The following is a 14008-nucleotide window of genomic DNA, read 5'->3' as shown; positions in this document are numbered from 1 at the left end:
GTAATAGTACTATTTTGTTAAAAAAAAATTACTTATATTTATGAACATTATGGGAATAATTACCTTATCGGCAGTGTTCTTATGTAACATTAAAGGAAACACTTGTTCTTGCAGTCTTCGGTCACCTCCTCTCCTATTTTCACAACCATATATAAAAATATTATGTTTTCTTGAGTGGGCATGTAAGTCACAATACAATGCTACTCCACATTCCTCCAAAAGCCTAATAACCAAAATAATTAGTGCTTTTAAAATGAATTTCATTTACTTAAATTACCTTCTAACCATAAGTTTAGTATACCAAATCGATGGGTACGCGTCGCGCATCACAGTTCTGTATTGTCTATTAAGGTCCTTGGCGGATAAAGAGCATCGATTATTTCCCACAATGACCCCATCCGGATTAAGCATAGGAACTATCTTAAATATAAATTTATCCCTGAGGTCTTTGGCTGGAGCGGAATCTCCCGTAAGGAAGTCCAAAATACCCTTCATGATCCAGGAGGATGGTGTTTCTCCCGGATGGACTCTGGCAGTAATTACTACAGCCCGTTTTTTCTAAAATAATTTTTTTATATTTGATATTCTATAGTACAAAAAGTTACTTCTTTTTCGCAAGATATAAGGCATAAAAATTAATAAAATTTTTTGTTTCATTGATAAGCAACAGATCTTTAATGAATAAGAAAGTATTATCAAGTTATAATTTTTATTTATTTTTTCAATATTTCTACTTGCAAAATATCCTTTACATAATATGTCGGAGCATACAGATTAAAACTGAAATAGGCAGAATAGGAATTAAAGTCCGTCTTAGATCATCAAGCCAATTTATAGCAATAAGTTTTGTACAATTCGCTCTCATCATCTGTTTGTATATTATATATATATAATAAAAAAATTATTTAATTGTAAAGAACTGTTGAGACTGCAAAGTTAAATAAGCAATAGGATTTCCTAATTTCTTTAGTCCATTTTCAAAGGATATTAAGGATTTACCGTAGTATATAATTAAGAGATTTAATTCATCAGAGATGGTATATGGTACTTTAATGAAATACGATAAACATTGTGACGGTAATTTCGGTGCCAAAATGTCCATGTATCCCGATTTTGAGAGGCTAAATTTATGCGATAAAACTTGACATTGGTTAGACAATTCGATTCAAACTCTACTCAGTTGAGCAGGACTAAAAAAATCACTACGTTTCCTTCTTTAACTAGTGCCTTAGGTTTGTAACTTCAGATTATTTTGTTGATTTCTGCACCCAAGAACTAAGTTAACCAAACCTGTATATATTCATGTTGGTCTGGACTTAAACAGAATAAAATTTATACATCTCATCTTCCTTGACCTACACCTAATGCTTTGCTATTGTTTTTTTTTTGCTGGTTAATAAAGTTTGACTGTGTTATAGTATATAAGGCGTGATCTCATTATCGTAAATTACCTTTAAATCTCCAGGAACTTGTGGTGACGTAATTGTCACAAAGTAAACGTCATTTCCTGCTAAAGATCTACATAATAATCGTACTGTACTATACGTTTGCTTAACTGGATGAGCCCGTATTTCAGCAAGATGATCCTACAAACATATATATTTAGACATTTAGATTACTTTACATAATTAGTAAATAATAAAAAATATATTTTTTAACACATTTTTGTACATGGACTATATTTACCTGAAGGTCTGAGTAAGTATATGGATAACAGTGTGCCAAATAGACTTCATCATCATCATGTGGAAATGTTACTGTAAACGTTAATGTGTATGTTTGGGGTTGATCAGGATCTTCGGAACACCTAAAACATATATACTTTATATGAGTTCTTCAATATAGTTATTTCCCTAATTTTTATAAAAATTAAATAATTTGACTGTTCTTTTTTTATTTGTCGAAAGAAAATCAATTTTTTTTCCTATTTTTAAAACGGTTTTTAATTTTTTTACTTTAATTTGAACTTTAGAAAAGCCTTAAAAAAGATATTACTCTACCAAATGATGGGGTGTAGAGCGATATTTCATTTATACACCCTGGGTAATGCTAAATGAAATACCACATCGAAGATGAATAAATGTCCAATGCATTAAAGGCTCAAAAAGAGCATCCCTAGTTTTTTCACCGAAAGGATTTTAAGATTTTATTTTTAGGAAGGAAATTAAGATGACAAAGCCCCCTTAATCGCCAAAGTGACTTACAATATTAGGAGTTTATACCAATCTGAAAAAATACAAAATACAATCATGGAAATGGATGGACTAAATATAGATATACTAAGAATTAGTGAATTACCACGGAATGAGCATAATATTAAACAAAAATATAAATCAATCAGTAATAAATTTCAATTCAAATTTAAAAGTTTTTTATTTGCCTAAAAAACAAAAAATACTTTACCGAGTGAAAAAAAAAATACAAAATGTACCTAGCAGTAGGCCAAAATCAGATAACCACGGACTTATAAACTTAGGAACCTGATTTTATGTTATCTATGGGATAATCTCTTCCAGTACTTCCTCTATGTCTCTCTCTTGCATTTTTTCTCTCTTTACTATTCTAGCTATATTACAATAAAAGTAAAAATAGTTTATTTATTCATCGACTTTTTGCCCAAAGACCTCTTTTCTCTTTCACTATTGAATTATATTTAACCTCATCATAGTTAAACCTTCTTATTTCCTATTCCAACTATGCCCTTTGCTTACAAATGTAACTATTCATTTTTATAATAATATAGAAGTTGTAATACGTAAGGGAGTGGAACTATAAAGCTTAAGCAAGATTGTCGTTCTTCCACAATTAAATAATACAAAACATCTTTATAGTCAGACTTAATAAGTATTTACAATTTATGTAAAATAAACTAAATTGTGATAAGGATCTCTTGCGTACGTATATTGATAGAAGCAAAATTGATTTTTAAGAATGTAATAATTGGCATTTATTAATTTACAATAGCCGAAATGCATAATACATAGGTTTAAGGTGTTTTGCATTTTATTCTAGGGCAAACGGCAACTTTGCGTAACTTTATAGTTCTTCTCTGCTCAGTATGGACTGCTATTATACTACTATTAAATCTGCTAGTCTAGCTTATCCGGAAATATAGAAACTTAAACAGATTTGTGAAAATACGAAATTAAAATAATAATTTAAAAAGTTAAAAATATTTTCTTATTTTAAACTACTGTGTCTTAAAGAAAAACAACGACAATAAGTCATGTAAACCCGATAATGTTGATGTTTGTAATCATAAATTTCGAGAGTTCTTATACAATATAAAATTTTCTAATTAAGAAATGCATCTTTTAAATCAGATCTATGAACAATTTATTTTCGGTCAGATCAGATGCAATTCTTAAAACAAGTGAATTCGGTAACCCAGAGGTAAGAGGTGTAAGAGGTGATATGTCATATAAAATTAATAAGTATTTGAATTACAACATAAATTATAATAACAATAATGTTTAATCTTATTATATAACCAATAAACAAGTTCTTAAAAATGTAAAAGGTAAAACAGAAAAGGATAATTTCTTTTTAATCAAAGCTGATAAAGGGACTTATATGTCAAACATCAACAATTTTATAAACGGTGACACCTTCAGTTTCTTAAACTTATATCCGACTTTCAAATTTACTTCCTTACTGAAACTTAAAGAATGATTTTTAACCCTTCAACATTTCTCTATATCTGACAAAAAACTTAAGCTTGATTGACCCGTTCGTCCAGTAGTTACTTACATAAATACTCTTGCTTCTACATTTTCTTCTTCGCTAGCATCTTTATTACCCTCTCATTAAATTTTTTAAAACTCTTTTTGTATAAAATAATCTTTTACTAATTAAAGATTTATCAACTCTGCGAGTACCACTCCAATTCTGGCTTATATTTTTGTTATGATAATTTTTTTTCCTAGCGGACCCCCCGATGATTGTATTGTTATAATCAGAGAAACGTTTTTTAATTTGAACAAAGTAGCTCCTCACTTGATATTGGAACGCTTATTGGTTGATTTCAATGTCCTCAATCCTTCTACTGTGATATTGCTAGTAACCTTGCAGACAATATCTCACAAAAAATAGATCCCAGGAGCTATCTCAGCAATGTGGTAGTGGTCGAATTTTTCTTTTTTGCCCCCACAAGTGTGTAAGAGCTTATACAGTTAATGGTTAATATTAAGAATAAGAGTTCATCAGGTTGGGATGGGCTTTCTCTTATAATATTTTCTGCTTTACTTCTTTGCAAGTCTTGGCCGAGCAAATTGACTTTTCATTTATGACTGGAGTTTTCCCAGAGTGCTTAAAAAGGGCAATGATTATTCCTCTTTACAAGGGTGGCGATCGCTACTGTCTTTCTAACTTTAGACCTATAGTGTTATTGCCTACTTTAGCCAAGATAGTGGAACGGCTCGTTAAGGTGAGGATGGTTTCATTTTTAAATAGGTTTTGCCTATTGAGTCTTCAGCAGTTTGGCTTCCGTGAGTCTGTGAGCACAAATGATGCTATCTTTAGCTTTCTAGAGCACCTGTACAACCGACTGAATGTTGGTGCAGTTGCAGCAGCGGTATTCTGTGACTTGTCCAAGGCATTTGACTGCCTGAGTCACAGAGTGCTGCTGATGAAACTGGAGCTCAATGGTTTCAGAGGAACTGCCCTTGAGTGGTTTCGTCCCTACTTATCAAATCGTGTCCAGGCTGTCAAACTTAATGGTGATATCTCTAAGGAACTTAATATAAATGTGGGTGTTCCGCAAGGATCAGTACTTGGTCCTACTTTTTCTCATTTATGTAGGATAGTATTTTTTTTATAATTAACATAACATAATCAGTTAGTGTAAGCTTTTCTTTATCTTTATATTCTAAAAGTATTTTTTCTTTCAAAATGATGATGTGATATATAATTTGCGCTCGTTAAAACAATATTTAAGGTTCTCAGAAAATTGATACTGCCGAACCGAATCTGTGGAAACTGCTGACTCAAAAACCCGTTTCATTTCTGTTAACGGTACGACGGCGATTAAAGGGGAATAATAAAAAAAGCTGACTCAGTACTTAATACGTATTAAAAAATAAGGACACGAAAAACAGGCAGTCAGTCGAAGTCTTTGAAGAGTAAAAGTCGATCTAATCTGGCGGTTTAAGACGTAAAGTCGTGGGATCACCAAAAAAGATGGTTTTGGTACCGTGCAAGAGCTTCATAATTATAATGGGAGAAGATGGCTCCCGGTTTTATAATTTCGAGTATTTTAAAGACGAATTAAGACGTAACTAAGACGGATTTTTTTAATAAATTGAAGACGTAAATATAATAAGAAGCTGTCATGTAGTGTGACGTTAATTAAGCGGGTTTTATGTAAAACAAGTTTTATCATCACACTTTATTATTCATGTTATTAACTTCACTTGATTCACTTATTTAATAAACTCTTTCTTTTGTTGTTCTGCCATCCAGACTTTTATTTCCTAAAAGAACCCAATAATATCTCTAGCTATAAAGAAAAAAACCTACATTTATGTTAACGATCTGCCACAACTGCAGGTAACTGGCAAATTTACATTGTTTACCAATGATACCACCATCCTCTGGCACGACTCTGATGTTTCTCAAATGGAGGCCAATATACGTGCAGATTTGTTAAAAATAAAAGATTGGTGTGATGCAAATTTTTTGACATTTAATGTTTCTAAAACAAATATCCTTAATTTTAAATGTAATACAAATGTTATATGTTTGAATAATGAAGCCATCACCATGCCACCGTTCAGTAAGTTTTTAGGGCTTTCCATAGACAAGTTCCTTAAATTTGAAGACCATATTGTGAATGTATGTAGAAAAGTCTCATCAGGCTGCTACGCCCTAAGGGTTATTGCCACCAATCCTAATTTCGCCATCGCCAGATCTGCATACTTCACGATCATCGAGTCGCACCTTCGATATGGAATTTTCTTTTGGGGTTCATGTTCAAATTCAATTTTTAATTCAGTCTTTGTATTCCAGAAAAGGGACATTAGAGATTTATGTGGGGCCAAGCCTCGTGACTCATGTCGCCCGCTTTTTGTAAGTCATAATATTTTAACCCTGTGTTGTATTTTTATTTTGGAAACAGTTTGCTTAGTTTTTAGAAAATATAAGCCGGAACTCCACTTAGGAAGCCACTATAATACACGACAAAATTATTTAATGAGGCTGCCCGTTCCTCATTTTAAACTAATATAAGGACGAAAATATTTCTTGCTAGTAAAGCGCACTATAGTTTAAGTGAATTTTTTAATCATTAGCATTTAAGTATTTTTCAAAGTTTTATATAATTTTATTTTATTTTAAATTAGTTTCTCGTTTTTATTCCTTTAATGTACAGTCTATTGGCTTTGTCTACAACTTCTATGTTTATGTTGACAATAAAGCATTTTTTTAATTTGAGTTTGAGTATACTTTAAATTTTTTTCCATCTTAATGGTCGTTTATTTGAACAAAGGTCGGGCTTAGCTATGGATGCAATCTTTCTCCATTTCATTCTGAAATATTTATATGAATAGTATGGAATAAAAAACTAGTGAAACTAATCTTTTTGAAAAACATATTAGAACATGTCTGTGACTTAATCAAAAATTAGCAGCCTTTAATTCACTCTTTTGCAGATTGGCTAAAGTCTTGCTATCCGAGGAAAAGTTCTAGAAAGAATAGAATATCTTTTTGCAAGTGGCTTATAATAATGATTACACTATGCACGCAATCAAATGGTTATACAAGAAACACCTTCATAACTGAAAAAATCACTGCTTTTGGTGCAAACTGCGGAAACCTCTATAACATAACATTTCTTAGTTTATTTTATGAATGTCTCTTCCATTGTTGCTGTGTTTTCGCTCTAATGAATCAAAACTAAAGCCTTATTCTTTCTATTAAGTCTTGTTTTTTCTTTGAAGAGATATCTCTTCAAGAAAATAACACCTTAGCAAAACAGATCTCTACATCAATGATAGAGCTCCAGTTATACATAGATTATTTTAAATAATAATATGATTACCAAATTGAGTGTTTTCATCGAGAATATTATGGTGTTTGTTTCGTAGGTCAAAGCGGAAGGAGAATTGAGGTCAGAGTAAATGAACACTTCAGACAATTCATTTATTACCGTAAATCGGGGTTACTTTGGCACCCTCAACCTACTTTGGCAGGTTGCTATATAAATTTATGTATATTTTAAAATTCCCCTCCTTATTTATTTATTTTTTTTACAGTGATTCTCTTTTTTTGCAGGTGTAAATAAGGTAAAAATGCCAAGACATTATAAGAAAAAAGTGGGGGGGGCGTACCTACGCCAATTATGCAACAGCTGATTTACAAAATATACTTGCCGCCATTAGGGGTGGTATGTCGCAAGCAAAGATAAGCAAAAAATTTAAAATTTCGCCGGGAACCCTTCAAAACAAGTTGAAGGGCAGCCACGAACGGCACCCAGGTCACCCAACCGTGTTTACCCCCATGGAGGAGAACTTGTTGACAAAGACATTGAGTACAGTGAGTGATTGGGGTTTTTCCTTTACAAAAGCGGATATTCGGCAAGTGTTGCATAAATATTTAGAAAAAAAGGTCGTGTTGTTAAAGAATTTAAGGACAATGTTCCAGGTAGTGATTTTCTGGAACACTTTTTATTACCAGAAATAACATTAGTGTTCGTTTAGCCGCGAATATCAAACGAACACGTGCAGCGGTAGGACCAAATGCTATAAATGAGTTTTTTGAGAATATTAAAGACGTTTTAATGGATTCAGATTCTGGACTGATCTTCAACTATGATGAGACCAACGTTCAGGATGACCCTGGAGCTAAGAAGATGGTGGTCCCCAGGGGAACAAAACGCGTTGAACGGGTCCAGCAACATTCGAAAGCATCGGTTAGCATTAGGGTATGCGGCAATGCCGCAGGTGAGCTTTTGCCGCCAATGGTTGTTTACAAAGCCGGAAATTTGTATGCGAATTGGACTCAAGGGGTCCGCCTAGAACGATTTATGCCAATACATTTAGTGGTTGGTTTGATATGATTCAATTCGAGAAATGCTTTTTCGATATTCTGCTGCCTAAAATTAAAGATATGAACACTCCTGGGAAAAAAGTTGTAATCGGAGATAACTTAGCCTCTCATTTCTCTCCTTTAGTAATCCAGGCATGCGAGCAGAACAATATTTATATGACAACTTTACCCCCAAATAGCACGCATATAATGCAACCATTAGATGTTGCAGTCTTCCCACCCATAAAAAAAATGGCGGGAAATCTTGGACAAATGGAGAAATGAAACTAAGTCCAGCGTGTCCATTCCTAAAGAATATTTCTCCACCTTCTTAACAAGACTATGGAATTATGTGAACGAAAATATGAGCAACAACCTTAAATCAGGCTTTAGAGCTACAGGGCTTTGTCCATATGACCCTTCCGAAGTTTTGACAGAAGGATCCCAGGGGCTCTTTCAGAAAATGTTGAAGAGGTGCAAGAAACAATGAGTCAAAGCCTAATTGATGTCCTTTAGGACTTACGCGGTTCTAATAAGGAAAAAACTGTTAGAAAATGTAGGAAGAAAGTAGAACCTGGAAAACAACTTTGAACCGAGGAACCAATAAATAATGAACACTTAGATGCAGAACCGGCAGAACCAGTGGCTGGTTCCTTAGGAACTCAAAAGATGATTATAGAAACCAGTGATGAAGATAGCGACGATCTTGCACTGATAACATTTCAAACAGCTTCTAGCAAAGCATTACCTTCAAGGGAGCCAAGAAAAAGAAAAGTGAAAACTAAAAACGATGGTAATTGTGCAATTTGCTTTAAAAAATGGAAAAACTGCCAAGGTCCTGATTGGATTCGGTGCTGTCAGTGTTGTAAATGGATTTGCGGAATTTGTAACGAAGAAAGTGTAGATCAATTTTACGTCTGCATAGACTGCACAAATGTTGATTTTAATTCCGACGACAGTGTGAAGGATAAGGACTTCTGTATTTAAAAACATCAGTTATAATTTCTTTGTTTTTTTTTTCGGTTTCTACATAAAAATAATATGTTAATTTTCTGTTATTGGGTTTTTGTAATAAATGATAAGTTAATTTTCTATTAATGAGTTTTAATAAAGTTTAACTATGTGACTAAAAATAATTTTCACAAAAAAAAATGCAATAGGCTTTTTTTTTGGTGCCAAAGTAGGGTTAGCAATAAGTCTATAATGACAACAACCCCTGCCAAAGTAACCCCAATAATAAAGCCTACTTTGGCACCCAAAAATATATATATACCCCCTCGATAAAACAAAACCATAATTGGGTGACTTACTCTATTTTGTACATAAGGCACAGTGAAAATATAAAATATTTTAATTTTTAATTTGTTTGTGAGTTATAGTCCAATAATAGGTTCAAAACTGCCAAAGTAACCCCATTTTACGGTACCAGAAGTAAAAATACTTTTATCATAAACACCAATTATTCTCCTTTCGCTAACCATATTCTAGAGTCAGGTCATAATTTTGATCCGGGACCCAATACAGAAATCCTTCATGTCTATTAAAAGGGGTCAAAATTGAACTTATTCGAAGATTTATAAATAGAGCTACTTAATCTCATAATTATATTTGCGTCAATAAATAGACTGCAATAACCAGTTTGCGATTTTTGAATGAATGAGCCCTCGTAAATAAAAAAATAATAATTAATACATTTTTTCTGCAGATTTAAAGATGTTTTGCATTTTATTGTTAGGAGAATCATAACCTTGCTTACCCTTTAATAATTTAATTTTTTTTAAACTCAAGGCGATATAGTTTTTCGGTCTTAACTAATAAAACCACATCTAGATCAACCCTATTGTTACATAACAGCTGTTCAACAATGATCTACCTAATATACGAGGAGCCCTTGCCGCTAGGAGGCTAGTTTAAGTCTGAATATTGGCGCCACTTTTGAATTGAATAAAATAGTAGGTAAAAAATATAGTGAAAATAAATATTTCTAGCAGTCTTAATCTTTATTTTTAAAATGTACCTGTATAATAATTATGCTATAAGTATTTCAATTTACACCTAAACGAATAGTAAAAAATGCTACATAATTTTTAATGGTTTATGAGATGTCCACATTTAATTTCAAAGCAATATTTTAATCCAGTAATAAACCAGTTTTGTCTTTTCTACTTATAGAATCAACCTTCTTTAAATTGTTTTAATAAGAAATTGAACATAAGCAAAAAAAATCTTAAGTCTCCTTATCTTTTATATTTTTGCTATTAATCTTACTATTTTAGGCAAATGTTATCAAAACTTTTTTATGAATCAACATTGTCTCTTTGTATATTATCATATATTTTTGGCAAATACACAACAGTCTCCTTTTTACTTCTTAAATGATCTAATGCGAGAAAATACGAATCTATTTTTTGAATCCACAGCATTTTGTTCTTTAGACATCGAATCAACTTTATTTTATTTATCAACTAAAATGACAGTTTTTTAACATTTATCCTAAAAAAAAGTTTTAAATGCCTATTTGCAAAGTATGTTTTTGTCTCCTCATTAAATAACATTTTTCGAACGAGACTAAATAAATTGTTCCTGTGCCAACAATTAGTATAACAGGTATATAATCATCGCTGTCGTCCAGATCATTTGTCAAATTCTCGTGTCATATCAGCATCCCATCCAAAACATTCACGAAACTTTTATTCAATGACTCAATCGAAATCTATAGCAGACACCGCATATTCTGAAGAAAAAAATTTACTTTTCGAAGTTAAAACGATCACGTTAGAGAAATCAAAGACCTATCCAGAAATTAATGATAAATGCTACTATAATACAAATATAAATGTCTTTGCAGCGATTAACAAAGAACCCGAAGAAAACTCTTTGGATAAAACGCAAGATGAAAACTCGTTACCATCAGACGTTAAAATCCTCTATTTATATAAAGAGAAAAACATAGGAACCGATTCAGAAATGATGGAATCAGATACAGTTGCTTTACAGACTAGATATCCAGGTGCCGCGAGCATTACAGCATTTTTTAAAACGCTCTTTTGTTGCCTCAGGAAGAACGAGAATTAACAAGTTTAATTTTAAGGGCCAAATGATTTACGGTTAAGTAATGAATAAAATATTTTCTTCAACTGTTTAATTATTAGTTTTGTTTTTAATTTCTTGTCTTTAACGTATTTAATTAAATAGTTACAGTCAATTTCCAAAACGCAGAACTAGAGATTATTTTCAATTGAGTTTTAAGCTATTCGCTATTTATATTTTAGCCAAATAATATCGCTCTATAGTCAGTTAAGTAGTTAGTAAATACTCTAGTACAAAAATGTACTAGTCAAGAATGTTTTTTCAAATACGGCACTGGATTTCTATTACCTTATTTTATTGACTTACATTTTTATAAAACCTATCACGTATCAAACATTTTTACTTTTAACCGATTTATTAGCAAAAACTGAGATTTTCCATAATTAAAAAAAAAATCTTAATACGAACCTGCTTTTATTTATTTTTTTTAATTAAGTATTTAATATTCACTTATTATCAATTAAAACTAATGCACCCCGTATATTTTTGCAATTGGCAATTTCATCAACAACTATCAATAAGCTGGCGAATGTTGGCAAACGTGGACGAAATTCAACGCGCTGATATTTTTTGATCTCCAATATTAAAACAAAATTAAAAAGGCGGCGTGAAACAAACAAAAGATTGCCTTCGCTTGCCGTCAAAATATGACATACGCTCTCCACTTCGTGAGTTTTTAACACAAAATAACAAAATACAGTCCTAAAATTTTACCAAAATCGTTCGGACCACGTAACATTTTATGACTGTCTTATTCATATTAAACAATAGTAATTATACCGAACTTTTGCGATCTTAGGGCCTGGAATAAATGTAGGGCATAACATCGCGTATTGTACAATTTTAGGCTTGATTTCGCAAAAAAAATGGCAATGTTAGGAACAAGATCAAGACAAATGCTTCAATATTTGTAAATATTATATTTTCGAATTTTGAACAAAAAAAAGGTAGAGAGCAACCTTAATATTTTAAAGCCACGTTTTAAAATAATATAATAAGTAAGACATTTTGTTAAAGGCTGCGGTAAATCCTGGCAGTTTCTCACATACATTTTCTTTGAAGCTGAATATACCTAGATTTAAGAAATAGCAAGAAAGCTTGAATTTTGCAATTGGCATAACGCAATGTTACATGAAGATGAACATTTTTTGAATAAAAAAATATGGACGGATGAATGCAATTTTTCCACGAGTAGTTTTTTTAACACAAATAATGAGCATTATTGCGCAGTCAAAAATCCGTATCAAAATCAGCAAATTCGAAGACAGGGACGGGAGTCATTTAATGTTTGGATTAGGCTATATGGAAACAAAATTTTTGGGCCAGTTTTCTATAATGGAAATTTGAATTCCAGACGATACCTAAATTTGCTATAAAACGATATATTTGATGCCCTAGATGATGAGCCGTTAAATATTGTTCAGCAATTATGGTGGCAACAGGATTGAGCACCCACCACCACATAATGGTATTGCCATGTCTCAGTTTCTTAATCAAACTTTTCTCAATAAGTTGATTGGAAGCCAAGGAACCTTTCGCTGGCCTGTCAAAAGCCCCGATTTGTCACATCTTGATTATTTTTTATGGGTATATTTAAAAGGCCGTGTATTTAAAGAAAGTCCTCGAAATATAAATATTTTACGCCACAGTTTTATTGTGGAAATCACAAATTTATGGGCAAGAGTCAAGTCAAAAGTCAAAGTCAAAAAAGTTTATTACCAAAAAAATAGTTATAAATATAATTAGCTACATGAGAAAAAAAATTGACAATTTTTGGTAAAAGGAACTGCTTCGCGATTATATAAAACCGATAGCGCAATTTGCGTGAAACAGGCCTTGTAAATATTATAAATAAACACAAAAAAAATTCCTAATTAACCTAAAAAAGAATAAAAAACAACTAAAACTAAAGAGGGCAGAAACAAAAAATGGCAAAGCAATTTGGCTGGCATGCGACGGAAGGCAACAAGAATAGACAAAAAACAACCACAAAAAAAAGATTGAACAGGCCAGCTTATCTTTGGTCTTAGTTGATTTTGCAGTTTATACTACTAGGTATCTACTACTAGTCATACTACTAGGCATCTCGTTGGGAGTCGAGAAGAATTTGCTTAACCTTGGTGTAAAATTTATTAAGTAACAAATCTTTAATATTATTAAGTTATTCCACATTGTAACTCCGACAACCGAAAATGACTTGTTGAAGTTACTTGTTCTATGTTGAGGTATCCTAAAATTTCCAGCATTAAGAGTATTGTGTAAATGCGAGAGAGTAGTAAATAACTTATTTAAGAGGAAGAATGATCCAACGGGCAGTCACGAGTAATCTGCGCCGGCGGATTCAGAAATGCATCGAAGTTAAAGGAGGATTATTTGAGCATTTCATGTAGTTTTTTTTTAATATAATCAAAATTTAATTAGTGTTAAACGTTTAATTATTATTTGGCTTTTTGGGTGGCAGGATTCGACAAAAAGTACGTCATTTTTACTAATATATATATTTTTTTTTGCTTTTTGTTGCAGTAGTTTTTTTAAAAGATGTTAAATGTTTAAAGCATAGTTTATTTAGTTTATATATTTTTGGTAATTTTAAGGTTTTTGTAAAAAATGTGGGTTTTTAATATTAACTTTGATGATAATATTGATGATATGTCATATGTACTTTATAAAATTAAATCATGGGGTGGACAGGTTTTTATTAATAATAAGTTCTACTTATAATTAAAAGAAAAAAAAATGGAAGCAGGTCTGTATTAATATTTTTTATGGAAGTTATGAGAATTATGGAAATTCTCAGTTTTTGCGATTAAGTTGGTTAAAAATAAAAAAGTTTGATACGTCATAGGTTTTATAAAAATGTAGGTCAACAAAATAAGGTAATAGAAATCTAGAGCCG

General features: G+C 31.8%; 1 protein-coding gene across 4 annotated transcripts in view; it reads right to left on the bottom strand.

Moving 5' to 3' along the window:
- LOC126740976 (cytosolic carboxypeptidase Nna1-like) overlaps positions 1–14008 on the bottom strand; it is an 80470-nt gene that overhangs the window by 28200 nt on the left and 38262 nt on the right. For all 4 annotated transcript variants that reach the window (XM_050447189.1, XM_050447187.1, XM_050447190.1 and 1 more), the window contains exons 7-10: positions 1687–1807; positions 1452–1586; positions 278–558; positions 64–223 (exon numbers count right to left, since the gene is read on the bottom strand). In XM_050447189.1, coding sequence (XP_050303146.1) covers positions 64–223; positions 278–558; positions 1452–1586; positions 1687–1807 — 697 coding nt within the window. The remainder of the gene's footprint in view (positions 1–63; positions 224–277; positions 559–1451; positions 1587–1686; positions 1808–14008) is intronic.

Source organism: Anthonomus grandis, chromosome 10, assembly GCF_022605725.1.
Source record: "Anthonomus grandis grandis chromosome 10, icAntGran1.3, whole genome shotgun sequence".
NCBI classification, from domain to species: domain Eukaryota; kingdom Metazoa; phylum Arthropoda; class Insecta; order Coleoptera; family Curculionidae; genus Anthonomus; species Anthonomus grandis.
The sequence above is the reverse complement of the archived record's forward strand: the minus strand, read 5'-3'. Positions and strand labels throughout refer to the sequence as shown.